Source organism: Equus quagga, unplaced genomic scaffold (assembly GCF_021613505.1).
Source record: "Equus quagga isolate Etosha38 unplaced genomic scaffold, UCLA_HA_Equagga_1.0 210290_RagTag, whole genome shotgun sequence".
NCBI classification, from domain to species: domain Eukaryota; kingdom Metazoa; phylum Chordata; class Mammalia; order Perissodactyla; family Equidae; genus Equus; species Equus quagga.
In genome coordinates, this window is record NW_025799307.1 from 9,504 (window position 1) to 24,111 (window position 14,608).

The 14,608-nt window shown below is 40.1% G+C and overlaps 1 protein-coding gene across 1 annotated transcript; it reads left to right on the forward strand.

Moving 5' to 3' along the window:
• Positions 1–254: 254 nt before the first annotated feature.
• LOC124233708 (calcium-activated chloride channel regulator 4-like) lies at positions 255–12,931 on the forward strand (the record flags this gene model as incomplete). The annotated part of the gene is made up of 7 exons (XM_046650829.1): positions 255–413; positions 4,360–4,500; positions 4,642–4,789; positions 8,277–8,385; positions 9,917–10,094; positions 10,406–10,624; positions 12,704–12,931. Coding segments are annotated over exons 1-7 (1,182 nt in total), but the record flags the coding sequence as incomplete, so codon positions are not given.
• Between the last annotated feature and the right edge of the window lie 1,677 nt (positions 12,932–14,608).

Sequence of the window (14,608 nt, forward strand, 5' to 3'; positions counted from 1 at the left end):
ATGTGTAAGGTATTTCATAAAAAGATTTGACGTCTTCTGTGCTTCAGTCACTTTTACAGTAACATACAATAAAACAATTGCGTACACTAAAGTCAAACGTTTTCCGTGTATATAACAATAACCTTTATACGCTCAACGTCCCACAGCAGCCGACAATGATAACGTTTAGGAGTGTATAGAGAGAGAGAGAGAGGTGGTGAAAGAAAAGCCTCTTGAACAAACCGACATTGGGCTCAGGACAATTCAGAGCAACAATGGGGTTATTCAGAAGTGTGGTTTTTCTCTTAGTCCTCCAGCTTCTGCAGGGGTCCGATACTTCCCTCGTTCAGCTGAATAACAACGGCTACGAAGGTGTTATCATTGCTATAGACCCTGCTGTGCCAGAAGATGGAAGAATAATAGAACAGATAAAGGTAAGGAAGAAATGAGATTACTTCTGTTAAAATTGTGGAAAAGACAAGAAGTTAATAGTTAATTATTATAGAAAATTCTGAATGGTCCAGGGAGCTTAAAAGCCATGTGGTGCAGTGAAGACAATGCTAGAATGTCAGTGGGAATTGCAGGTTCTAGATGAGGTTCTACCCTCTCTCACCATAAGACCCAAGACAGGGAACAGGGCCTCCCTGATCCTCAGTGTCTTCCTCAGTATATAAGCAGTTGAACTTGTCCATTTTTAAGCAATGATTTATTGAATGTTTATAGCATGTCAGGGGGAGACAAGAGTGAACAAAAAGCCCCTGCCCTCGTGCAGTGTACACTCTTTTCAGCCGCTGTAGATAATAGAAACATGTAACTGTGTAGCAGGTCAGATGGTAGTAAGTTGCTGTGGAGTAAAATAAATCAGCCAAGGGGGATAGGGAGCGTTGGTGGGGCTGGGGTAGGGGAGAATGTGGGTTACTGTTTCATGTCGGGTACTCAGGGAAGGCCTCACTGTTGCTGTGACATCTGAGCAGAGACCTGAGATGAGTGAGGGAAGAGCCCACTGAAAACTCTGGGGAGGGAACGGCAGGCGCAGAGGCATGGAGGTGAGAGCATGCTTGATGAGACCAAGGACACAACTGCGAATGAGCAGGAGGAAGGGCGGAGTGGGCTGAAGTTGGAGAGGTGGCAGGGCCCAGAGCACTGGAAAGACTTTTGGGGCTTTTACTCTGAGTGCCATGGGAATCCATGAAAGGATTCTGAGCAGAGGAGGGGTGTGCTGTCTCCTGCATATTCGGGGATCACTCTGAAGGCAGTGTTGAGGAAACTCTGGAGAGGGTTTCCACTTCTGCTCATCCTGTATAGGATCTGTTGCAGCAGAGAGGTGCAGAAGGACACTGGGTAGGAAGCTGTCGCAGGTCAGAAGTGATGGTGACTAGCAACAGGGCTATTGTGGTAGAGATCACTAAAGAGGGTGATTCTGAGCATATTCGGAGGGTAGCATAGACGAATTTGCTCATGGTTTAGATGTGCGGGGGGTAGAGGTGGGAGGAGAGAAAGATAGAAGTCACAGACAACTTCAAGGGTTTTGGCCTGACCACTTGGAAGGATGGAATTTTCAGTAATTGAGAAGGCAAACACTGTTATATGAAGAAAATTCGGCAGTTGAGAGATCAGCAGTTAGTTTTGAACATTTTGACTTTGAGAATGGTTATTAGACATCAGGGGAAAAATCTGGGGGGAGATGAAAATTTGGGAGTCATCCGTGTGTGGACGAGATTGGAAGCCATGAGAATAAAGGAGTTCACTAGGAAGTGCAGATGGAGAAGAGAGTCTCCAGGACTGAACCAAGGCTCCGATTTCTACAGTTTCTTCCACCTCTCACATTCCATGTAAGAAAGAGATTGGTGTTACAGCCATGTGAATTAGGTCCCCCGTCCCTGACAGTTACTAATTCCTTCCTCCACTACTGTGTCTTAGGCTCACCGCTTTAGCCCTCCCATGGGTGTTATTATCCACCAGAAGCTGATGGGCATGACCTCAGTGGTGAGCAGGTGCTTCTGTGGCTGCCATTTAGCACTCATTCTGTGTAAACTCTGGCAGCACAGTGGTATTCACTTACTGATACCTAGGGAAAGGCAAAGCTTCCTTTACCGAGGAACACAGGCTTGAATAGCAGTTAATATAGCTGACCCTAAAAGATGGCTTTTTAAGTGTTCAGGGACAGCTGATCAGTTTCAAAATATTTTGAACCTCTTAAATCAGTATTTGGAAGGATTATTTGTAGAGGAACAGTGACTGTTAGGACAGTCCTCTGTGGGACATTACAAGCAAACATTCAACTGTTAGTGGACACGCCTAGATTACACATCTCCTAACACTCTCCCAGCCCTCTGCAAGGTGCTTGCATTTATATTGTTAGGCCATCTTGTGAAACATTCTCATCTGTATTCTACAGAAGAGGAAAATGGGGTTGGAGAAGTTAAATGATTTTTCCAAGGTCATATTTAGTAGCACAATAAAACTGAGATCCAGCATGTGGGCTTTCAAGATTGACAGACGTGGGTTTGCATTCGGCCTTGTATAAGATGACAGAAATCACACATTTTTCTAACCAGGAAGCAAATTTCTGGACATAACCCTACTCCTGAGGTACTATCTGATCATAATAAGTTTATGCTGAATTGACTATTAATTTATGACCTGCAATGTCACTTGCCAACTTTTCTTATTCCTTTTATTCATGTGTCCCTACTTATTTTTGGAAACATTGATGTCTTAATCTTCTTTGATCAAGCTAGGATATTACAAGAATTCTGAGAAGAAATTTAGAAAGAATATGACAGGAATTCTGCTTGGAAAGCCTGTGAGAAGCGTCAGTCGTCCCCCTAATATATCCTAGGAGATCACAGCCATTTGATTTAGGGTCAATGAAATCCCTCCATGATCTGAAGACATTCTAATACCTAAGTGGGTTGTGCAGAGCTACGGAGACAGCAAAGTAAATGGAATACCTCAGAGTTGTACAAAACACAAGCCACACAATTGTGTGCAGCCACACTATTCTCCAATCAGTAGCACAATTCAAACAACCACATATGCTTTTATATCATAGCCACAGAAGGGGCCATCACTTCAAGCAGAAGGTAACTGGTTGATACATAAATACCCCAAAACAAAAAAAAGGGGAGAGGCATCCCTAGGGAACAGGTAGAGAATTCTTTCATCTGCTCTAGGCCAGTGATGAAGTAACCTCCTATCTAGATTAGGAGCTCTCTGAAGGCCTTTTCCTGACTCCTAGCCAGTCCTCTGGGCCTTCAGTTCTCTGCACTCTGGCTTCTGATTGATCCCATGGCTCTGAACCCAATCAGTTTGCTGATCTCCTCAGTACATTACAGTCAGCACGCTGAACTCTCTTCAAGAACACAGGGTAGAGAGCTCTGGAACTCCTGAAATAGAACAGCTCTATGATGGGCTTATGTTAGGTCAGGAAGCACCCTGGAGGACTGGAGCCTGCCTTGAAGGAAACAACACTCTTGACTGGGATGTTGCCAGTGAGATGAAGAGGATGACACCGTCATCTAGCATCCAGGGTCCCCCAAATATTCAGTGGGTTTGATCATCTACCATAAGACCTTTTCACCCATCTATTTCCCCATCTAGATAGTAAGCTCTAGGGAGGGACTATTTCTCATTAATCATTGCATCTTTGGATTCAGGATATTGAACAGTATAAGGTGATATTATTTTCAGCTTGTTGGCAGAGCAATAAGCTCTGCCTAGGATCAAAAAGCTCTGCCTCTCCTATGAATTTTCCGTCACCCCACCTTCTAGGATCCCAACCCAGCTGCCTCTCCTGCACAGTGGGAGTATAATGAAAATCCTCTCCTATGACCAGTCCCTACAGAATGTTCTCCTTAGCTTGCATCAGCTAAGGCTGTTCTCTACTACGACTTATAAACAGTAATGACATCAACCAGTTTGTGACTGCCTATGTGAAGAGTACCATACAACTCATTTCATATTTATGCCAACCTTAAAGATAGATTGCAATACTCCATTTAAGAGATGAGGGAACTGGGCTTCAGAGCGTTATGTAAACTGGCGAAGCCCTATCAGCCAGAAAGTGCTGATGCCAGTATTGGAACCAAGCAGATGACCCTAAAGTCTATGCCTTTATCATTTTATACAATTTCTCTTAACACCAAACACGAGCATTTGCCTTTTGATGAAGGATTATGGAAGATTCAACCTTTAATGTGCAGAATGAAGCTATAATTTTGGACTGAGGTGGCCAAGTGAATTGTGAGGCAGAGCCCTTGCTCATTAGTAAGTTGCTTTTTCTATCCACTCTTAAGTTGGGAAATGCCTATGACGAACACTTGTTCATTTACTTCACTGTCACTTCTCCATCCTCACATGTGTTTCCTTTAACAATAGGACATGGTGACTGCAGCGTCTACTTACCTGTTTGAAGCCACAGAAAAAAGATTCTTTTTCAAAAATGTTTCAATATTAATTCCTGAGAATTGGAAGGAAAACTCTAAATATGAGAGGCCAAAACGTGAAAGCTATGAACACGTGAGTCAAAAAGTTTCTCTTAAAAATTATAATTTTTGCTGCGCCTCAGTTTTACAGCAAACTGGTCGTTTCAGAGTTGTTCTGACTAAATGCTATCATTTCTATTTCTGATCGTTTAAAAATCTTTTTAAACATTCTCAGGCTGATGTTTTAGTTGCACCACCTACCCTCCCAGGTAAGGATGAACCATACACCAAGCAGTTCACTGCCTGTGGAGAGAAAGGAGAATACATTCATCTCACCCCCAACTTTGTACTTGGAAAAAACGAAAGTGAATATGGACCATCAGGTAGGAATTTTGGTTAAAACACATATTTTGCAGTGCTTCCAACAAGCAGTTTTGTATCCAGCTTAAGTGTCCAAGCCTTGGAGCCAGAGTCCCTCGGTTCAAATCCTGACTCCCCTAATTATCAGCTGTGTGTGACCTTGGACAAGTGACCTAGCCTCTCTGTGCCTATTTCCTGTAAAATGGTGAATAGAGGAGTTTCTCCTTTATACAATTGTTGTGAACGTTAAATTAGATAATCCACGTAACTATGCTCAGTACAGTGTCTACAGAAATTTGAACACAGGACAACGGTAATAAATGTTTTCTTTTGGCATATTTTTAGGTTTTAATTTTCCAGTTCTTCACAGCCAGATATTAATCAATCACGTGCTGTTTCCATGGAAGGCAGATGCCTGGCAAGCTGGAAAGAGCCAAGATGCCAGTTTCTGGCCAAGAGAAAACACTCACAGGCTGCTAGTTGCCGATACTCTTATTCAACTTATTTGGTTGAACCAGATGAACTTGTCATTAAGTCATCATTTTCACCTATAAAAGTGACAGTTTCATCTACTTCCATCTAAAAGTTAACATCATTGGTTCAAATGAACTAAAGCATATTATTTTTCACATAAAATGCAAATCATTGTTAAAAGAGGGCCCAATGCACATGTCACTACTCAGTGAAACTTCCTGAATCTGCATACTCCAGAATCTCCCTCTTCTGTTGCCCTTCAACGAGCACACATGAAGTCTCTTGTCTCTGTTAAACACTCAGCTGGCTCTGGTCCTCATCATTGCCTGGACATGTTCCCCACTGCAATGTTTGTTTTTTTTTTTTTTTTGAGGAAGATTAGCCCTGAGCTAACATCCGTGCCCATCTTCCTCTACTTTATATGTGGGAAGCCTGCCACAGCATGGCTTGACTAGTGTGCCATGTTCGCACCTGGGATCCAAACCAGCGAACCCCGGGCCACAGAAGCGGAACGTGGGAACTTAACCACTGGGCTACCGGGCCAGCCCCATCCCACTGCAGTCTTGAAAGCTACGTCATCTCACTCCATCCCAATCTTATGTTTTCCCCATACTTTAGCCTGACAATGTTTGCTCTCCTTGGCACTTTTAATGCCTTGTGCCCTTCTAGCTATACTTTCTTTCCTATCTGGCATGTCCAGAAAGTCAATTCAACTACAAGTATAAATAGCTCAACACTCTTATCCTTATGTTTCATTCAACTTGCCAAGTCCTGTGCACTGAGTTTCCAGGTAGTTTCCTTTGGCTCCTGTTAATATGTTTCCAAGATGTAAAAGAAAATTACAAAACTAATTGGTGTCGTTACAAAAACACATCTTCCAAGCTCAGGGAAGCACTCAAAGCTACTCAACAATATTTTTACTTGCCTCTTCTCAGCTCTCTCTCTCATTCCCCACAGCAGCTGTTGCAAAACTTCTACCAGTTTTCTCAAGATCTCTAGTCACTCTTGTCAATCCCATCAAGCAACAGATGCTTTGAGAAAATAAAGGCCCTTACCTTCTTCCTCTTTACTTCCAAACTCGTGTCCACCTTCATCTCTCCCCACCTCCAGCTGTCTTAGAAGAGGAGGATGTTCTACAGTTTTTAAAGCCAAGGTCCCCTCCTGAGCTCTTGTTGTTTTCCCATATCCCTCAACCTCAACCCAAGCCCACAGCTGACTATAATGGGACCCATATGTTTTTGAAAAAACTCACGTTATGCAAAACAATGCCCTAAAAACAACAAGGCTTTTGAAAAATAAGGTTAAGAAGACAGTCCCCAAATCTATGCAATTTGTAATAAAAATGATAACAACAATAGTAATAGATACCAAGGAAGCTCATTTGGACCACCCTTGGCAGCAGCTCAGTGTGGCTGGATGCTGCCATCATAGCAGATATTAAAAGTACACACACACACACAGAGGAAATGCTTTCATAAATGAGAATAGGGTTTGTGGGAACTGAGACAATGATATAGATGGGAAGGGAATTCTAAGTCAGAGGGGTTGCTTTTTTTAACAAAAATTTAGGTTATAAGGTCTACATCATGATGATTTGATGTACATATACGTAGTGAAATGATTACTAAAGTCAAGCTAATTAACATTTCATTGTCTCACATAGTTACCTTTGTGTGTGTGTGTGTGTGTGTGTGTGTGCTGAGAGCCCCTGAAATCTACCCTCTTAGCAAATGGAGGTGGGTACTGTAGGCAGGACCACCTGCCATGACCTAAGAAGGAAACACATTCTCTAAAAAGTGAGCCACTTATGCAGGCAGTTTTAAATTTTCTAAAAATTCATCAAACTCTAGAGCAGTAGCTAACACGAGGGCTTTTTCCTCCCTTACTGTAGGATATAATTTCATACTCACTAATCTGCCTCCATTTGCCTCGGAAACCTTAAACCAGTGTTCTCAAAGTTTAACGTGTAGAGGAATAACTTAGGGATCTTGTAAATATGAAGATTCTGACTCAGTAATCTAGAGTGGGCTTGAGAGTCTGCAAATCTTGTTAGCTCCCAGGGTATGCTGATGCTGCTGGTCCAAGGAACATATTTTGAGTAGCAAGGATTTTAAGAAGAAAAGACTTTTGCGTAATACTGACATTTCCCCCCTATTTTCAGGTCTCATGAGTTAATTTGAGTTAGAGAAACACATGTTGTAGCAGAATAGGCTATATTTCCAACCTCTCCTCCTCCATTTGATTTCCTCTGAAGTTTTCACTGATATTGCTAAAACAAAAATTCCACTTGCTTTTTCTTCCTGCATTTCAAGCTTGGATTTATCTTTATTCTTCCATTCACTCTAAAATTCTTAGGAAAAAAATCTTTTATTCTGATTCCCTCTCTCTATGCTTATCCTAGTCAAGGACTATATCCTACTCATCTTTATATTTCCTAGTACCTACTATAGTGCTGAATATACCTAATTAATAATAATTGTTTTCACACAAGTAATGCTTATATATACTAAGTATTGTATATTAATCAGTTCTTTTAGACACCCACAAGATTATCTATGGTCTATCACAGTGTTTTTCAATCTTTTTTTCATTGTCAACCTCCTAAGAAGCATTTACAGACACTTTTTAACTAATTGCATCTTCATGAAATTTTAATGCCACGGATGTTATACATCTCTTTATGTTGTTAGTAGGAGTGAACATTGTAGAGCCAAAAGCCATTGTAATATCTAAGACTTTTTGCCCCCAAAACCAAAACCCAAAGGCCAGTCTATTCCACCCATAGCACATACATCATAAATGTTTTGCTGATTTAATATGTTGTGGAATAAAAAGATTATATATTACATAATGTAACATAATATAATATAATGCAATGAATGTAAAATACTTTTGTATAAACAAAAATATAAATGTTGGCAGTTATTTAAAACCTAAATATGAATATTTTTGATTGAAAAAAAGTTTCTTAAAATAATTGCAGGGCAAATTTTGTCATTTGAATTATGATGACATATTTGGAATATTTTCCCACAGGGAGGTTGTTTGTCCACGAGTGGGCCCATCTCCGCTGGGGAGTGTTTGACGAGTACAATGAAGATGAGCCTTACTACAGCGCCACGTCAAAAAAAATTGAAGCAACAAGGCATGACCATTTAAATTTTCTTAAATTACCTCAGGCTGTAGCTTCTTATTTGCCTTAGTTTGATTTCTTTCAAGAGCCAGTCATTCATTTTTGTCCCAATCCAGGTAATAGACACTATATCACAAAACAGTGCTTTTCTGCTTTTTTAGAAAATGTCCCTTAAAGTAGCTGGTTGTCCATTTAAAATACAGGTAACTTCAAGAGCATTTGGTAGCCTGTTTGACGCATTTGTATATCTCTCTACCACAGCTTCCAGAACTCATTCATTCTGAAGTTGTCTGTGTAAAAGCCTGTACTATATGCGAGGAGATCAAAATTATTTACACTACACAAAAATGAAAAAAACAATGCTGAAGGTAGTGGCAAACGTGGGCTGAGAAATCAACCAGCTTCAAGAAACTAAAAAGGAATTTCTTGAGTTTATACAGTTCATTTTAAAACACCAATCTAACATCACCATTAATAATAGACAATCCTCTTGGTTCTGACATCAAGAAAGCAGAATGTTTGGGGGGAGTTGATCTAAAATTAGGTGCCATCAGCTTAGCCAATCTTAGATGGCTTGCTGGGGCTGAGGAATTATAAACAATGTACAAACTGAAAGATATACAATTTCAGCGAAGGCTCTTCCTCAACTCCGTCGAACCAAGTTTGAGGACACATATTTTAGAGTTTTACATTGACTACATTTGTTTGCATCGTATTCCTCCTACATGTCTAGTCTCTACTGCAGAATATTCATCATGATTGTTAATATAGATAACATCATTATGTTCACTGAGTTTGGGGCAATAGAAGCATGCACATATGTAGGAGTCTCCCTAAATGACTGAATAAAATCTAGTCATTCCTTCTGGGATTAAAACTGGAGAAACATTGAAAAGATGGGATATATTCACATCCCAGCATACTTGTAATCAGTGCCACCTATGGCCAATACCATGCAGTAAAACATACGCATAAAACACCTCCACCATTCTTTACTCTGCTCTCCTGGGCAGTACCTCAGTCTTTCCTTCAAGCCACATTTCACTTTGGATACAAATGAATATCAAAACACTTGTAGCCACGCCTCATCCCATTCTTTGGGGATATCTTCTTGAACAGAAATCTACAAAGAACCTTACGCTAAGGTGGTACCAAGAGCAACTGTTTCACAAGTGGCCTTGTCTAGATGCCTGCAGTGTATTTACCATCACAAGGCCACCAAGACAGGTGTTTGGAAAAGGGAAGCTTCCAGCCATTAGTGTGAGCAGGACAGCAGGAGCTTGAATTCCAGCAGAGAACTCAGCCATCGCCTACACTGGAGAGCCCACTTAACATTTCCCTCTGCCACTTCTTGAAAAACAGATAACTGCTCTGGTAGGAACCCTGAAACTTTGCTGTCAAAACAGGATGTGTGTGCTACATAAATGAGAATAAAAACCTTGATATAAAGGTCATTATTGAAAACCATGATATGAAAACATAAGATTTTCAAAAAACTTTAATCGTTACGTTGCCTCAAAGACTAACTGTCACATACTTTCAGGTGTTCCACGGGTATTACTGGTATAAATAGAGTTCATACGTGTCAAGGAGACAGCTGTATAACCAGAGGATGCAAAATTAATTCTAAGACAAAACTGTATGAAAAAGATTGTCAATTCTTCCCGGAGAAAGATCAAACTGAAAAAGCATCCATAATGTTTATGCAAGCAATTAATTCTGTAAGTATACCAATCATTGCTTCAGAGTGTATATTTATAATTAAAGGACATGTTATCATGTTTATAAAAGATCTGTGCAGGTCACGTGAGAGATTAGATGTAGTAGTATAGAGTTCTTTGACTGGTACATAGTAAGGACTCAAGCAGTGTTACTTACTACTCAAAATCCACTTTACTATTATATGACTCCTGAGTCAAGATCATTCAAGAAACAACATACTTGGAGAATAGATTTGTAATATTTTTCAGATTTGTACTTGATTTCCAAAGGCATAATGTAGAAAAATTTTTTTAATTTTATCAACCCTTAGGTCGTTGAATTCTGTAAGGAAAACAACCATAACCGAGAGGCTCCAAGCCTACAAAACAAAATGTGCAATTCCAGAAGCACATGGGAGGTGATCAGCAATTCTGAGGATTTTAAAAACACAGCATCTATGGTGGAACCACCCCCTCCACCTGTCTTCTCATTGCTGAAGATCAGCCAAAGAATTGTGTGCTTAGTTCTTGATAAGTCTGGAAGCATGGCGGTAAGTTTGTGAGCCCATTTTTCCTGGATGTAGGGACAGGTAGGTGATTGAGGGCCTAAGAACACTCAACACTACCTGCACCTGGATTGTTCTGAATTGTATGGTGACATAAGTACCAACACTTCCTGTGATCATGACCTCAAGTTGGGCAGTGAATATCATAATGAAAGTAGGATAGTGATAGAGTTTAAAACACCTAACCCAAGAGTCTCTGTCTTTTCCAGAAAATGAGGGCTTTATTGAGGTGGACTTTTAGGCCCTTTATTGAAGATTTAGTTAGAAGATCAGAACTAGAGATTGAAATAGGAAAATGTTTTCTAACCTCGCCCTTATTGTCTACTGGAAATACTTGACAGATATGAGGAAAAGGTAGATTATGGGCTTATGAACTCCTTTCAAGTCAAGGGACAAGATCAACCAGGAAAATTCTTAACACAGTTTTATCTTATTTTCAACACTTATATCAATGACCTCTTTATGCTCAAAGACACCAACAAAGAGCATCTCCATCACGAAGATAGGACCAGATTCAGCCATTCGTTCCTTCTACTATCATTCACTGAATGGTAGGCATTGTGACAGGCTCTAGGAGTAGAAGCCCATACCCTTAAAGAGTTTATAGTTCAATAAAGGAAATTTTCCCTGCCTTCTCTATCACCTGGTTAACTCATACACAATCTTCAAAATTTGGTAGAGGTACCCATTTCCCCAGGAGGAGATGGGCTAGGCTTCTATGCTAGGCTAAGGGCTCTTCTGCTGGTCTCCCATAATGACCTGTGCAAACTCATATTACTATAAATTATGTTAAATTACACACTTCTCTCCCCACAAGACTGGGAGCTCCTCTAGGACTTGAAAGCATGTTCTCTAGGAATCATGTCCTCTAGGACTTGAAATAGAGTCTTATTCATCTTTGTATTAGACCAGGGTTTATCACATATAGGCACTCAATAAAAAATTGTTGAAATGAATAGACTACAAATGAGCAGATGTAATGTGATAAGGTACTCAAAAGAATGGCACATTTGAGGCAGAATAGGCCATGCTGAAGATCAGGAATAGTGTCTTCAACAAATGGTGATTCTGTGGACACTGAAAAGAGCAAAGTATGAATGAAATAATCCACAATAACACAGAGTTTCAGAAAGAGCATCAGAGTGTTAGACACCAGCACATATAAGTGCCTAGGACGTGTCGCTGGGGAGAGATGACATTCCTGAATGAGAGAAGATGAGCACCCTTCCCTAGACACAGTGCAGATAGAGCCAAGTGTAAAGGTAAAGCAAGGTAGTAAAGAGAGCCCTCAAAGATGGGATGTAGGTGGAGGTTCTTACTGTGATTTGGTTCTAGGGAGTTCAGAGGGAAATTTGGGCATGTGTTGGGAGTGGTACCACAGATCAGTTGGTGTTGAGGGATTGGAAAAGACAAATGTTTGAAGACACTCACATGGTGGGCATTCATGTAGGAAAGAGAGATATGAGTCTTAATGAATTACCAAAAAACCAATTCCTATTAATCTGTTGGTGGGGAAGTGGTGGGAAGAGGTAGGAACAGAAGAGGAAATAGGGGAGGTAGGGATTGGGCCTCTCCTATTTCAGCTCCAGCTAGATTAAGTTTCATCTATTAGGTAGTCTAGTTCCCAGTGGATGGGGAGATTTCAGCCTCTAGTTGGAGTGTGTGATACTCTGGTGAGATACTGTAGGATCTGGGGATTGGCTTCACCTCGACACAACTAACAGAGTATCCCAGGAGTAAGCAGGTAGATTCTAAGATGTAAGTCATCATTCTCCAATTAAAACTCAACCCCCACTCCACCCTCCACTCTAATTTGGGTGCTTAGCAGTCAACAATCAGCTTTACTCAAAAGCTTGTTTTCCTTACTATACTATATTTTTTCATAATACACACAGCTATATTTTTCAAGTTTATCAATTAAAAAAATAATTGCTTTCTTTAATAACACTGATTACTATTGATAGAAAATTCTTAACAACTAATTCTACTCCTTCATTTTATGTGATCTGCTATTATTTTCCAGTTGAAAACACTTGGTTGTTTTTCTTGTCCTTTTTTATTCAGGGTTCTAATCGGCTAAGTCGAATGAATCAAGCAGCAAAACATTTCCTGCTTCAGATCATTGAGAATGGATCGTGGGTGGGGATGGTGCACTTTGATAGTACTGCCTATAAAAAAAGTAGTTTAATCCAAATAATAAGCAGCAACGAAAGAAACAAGCTCTTGGAGAGTTTACCTACAGCAGCTTCTGGAGGAACTTCCATCTGTGCAGGAATTAAATCGGCATTTCAGGTGAAAATCACACTAAACATATAGTTTTTTTTATTACTAAGACATTTTTATGTTAAATGCATGCTGCACTTACTTGCTCTCTAGTTTTCACATATCTAATCCTAGGAAGCACATGACTAACCCACAGAAAAATTGTCTTGATGATTTTTTAATGGATCACTAAGTCAACATATAAACTGGTGAGTGAATAAATGACTATTAAAATGCCCCTAAAGCACAAGCCCAATGGGGTCGGGACTTTGTCTTGTTACCATGCAATAGTCAGTGCCCAATAAAGGTTAGTTAAATAAGTGTGCTTGGGCAGCAAAAGTCATCAACATTTAATGCAACGAAGCAAGCTAAGTGTATGATTCCACTTTGGGCCAATCCTCGTTTCAGTGTCTGTGACATCCAGTTACAGAAAAGTGATGTTTATCTCTTAAAGCAGATGTGGCAGGGACTGTTAGTCAAAGTTGGGTAAGGAAGACTGGTCACAACATGAGTTTTGACCTCAGAGAACTGGCTCTACTACGTACTAGCTATGTGATCTTAGACAACGTTTCAGTCTCTTTGGATTCTCAGGGCCTTAGCTATAAAATAGAGGAAAACAAGAATGCTACTTCACAGGGCTATTATGAGGAGCAAATGAAATGATATATTTACATACTTAGAACAATATCTATTTATACTAAATATATAATTCACAATAACGATTATTATGAATGTTATTAATATCCAAATGGTCAATATGAGGTTGTAATTAGTATCATTTGCATCATTTTCCAGCTAAGGAAGCTTCACTGTCCCCTCAGGGTCTGTAAAATTGAATCTGAATTCCTCAGTCCCATGTTATTTGAGTCTCCTGTCCCCTCAATAAAATTCTAACATGAAGTCCTGGGTTCAAACTCCAATCATCACTTACTAGCTTTGTGACCCTAAGCATGACTCTTCACCTCTCTAGACTTCTATAACCTCATCAGCAATGAAAGCCAGCAGATAGGACTGTTCATGTTTTAATTTATTCAACATATGTTTAGAGTAGGGAGTAGTGGACAAACATATAACATAATTTAATATTTAACATATATTTATGTACCCAGCAAAGCTTCTCTGCCCTGGTGGTGAACGCTATCCCAGTGGGGAATATATCATACCTCCATCAATCAATCAATCAATTAATTTAAAACAATAACAATTAAAGATTTTTGGAGACAGTGTTGTGATGGAACCAGAGTGAAGTCATAGAGTAACTGGGAAAAGAGGGGCACTGGCTACCTTAGGTAGAGATGCCACTGGGGCTCTTTCTGAAGGCTGACATTTAAGCTAAGATTTGAAGGATAAGGAGTCAGCGGTTCAGGCAGAAAGGAAAGTGCAAAGTCCCTTGGGAAAGAGGTGGAAAAGAACTGGATTATTCCAAGAAATAACAGAAGCTAGTGACACTGGAGTCTGACAAATGAGGGGCTACGAAATGTGATTGGCAGGTAGACAGTAGCTACAACTTTCAAAGCTTCAAAAAATATGATAAGAAGTTTGTATTTTATTTTAAGCACCACAGAAAGCTACCGAAGGGCTTTAAGCATCAGAGACTGAGAATTAATTTACGATTTATGAAGTTGACTCTGGTTGCCCCACAGGAAATAAACTGTAGGGAGCAGAGTGGTAGTGCGGTTGTGATCTAGGGATGTGTTCAGAATTGGG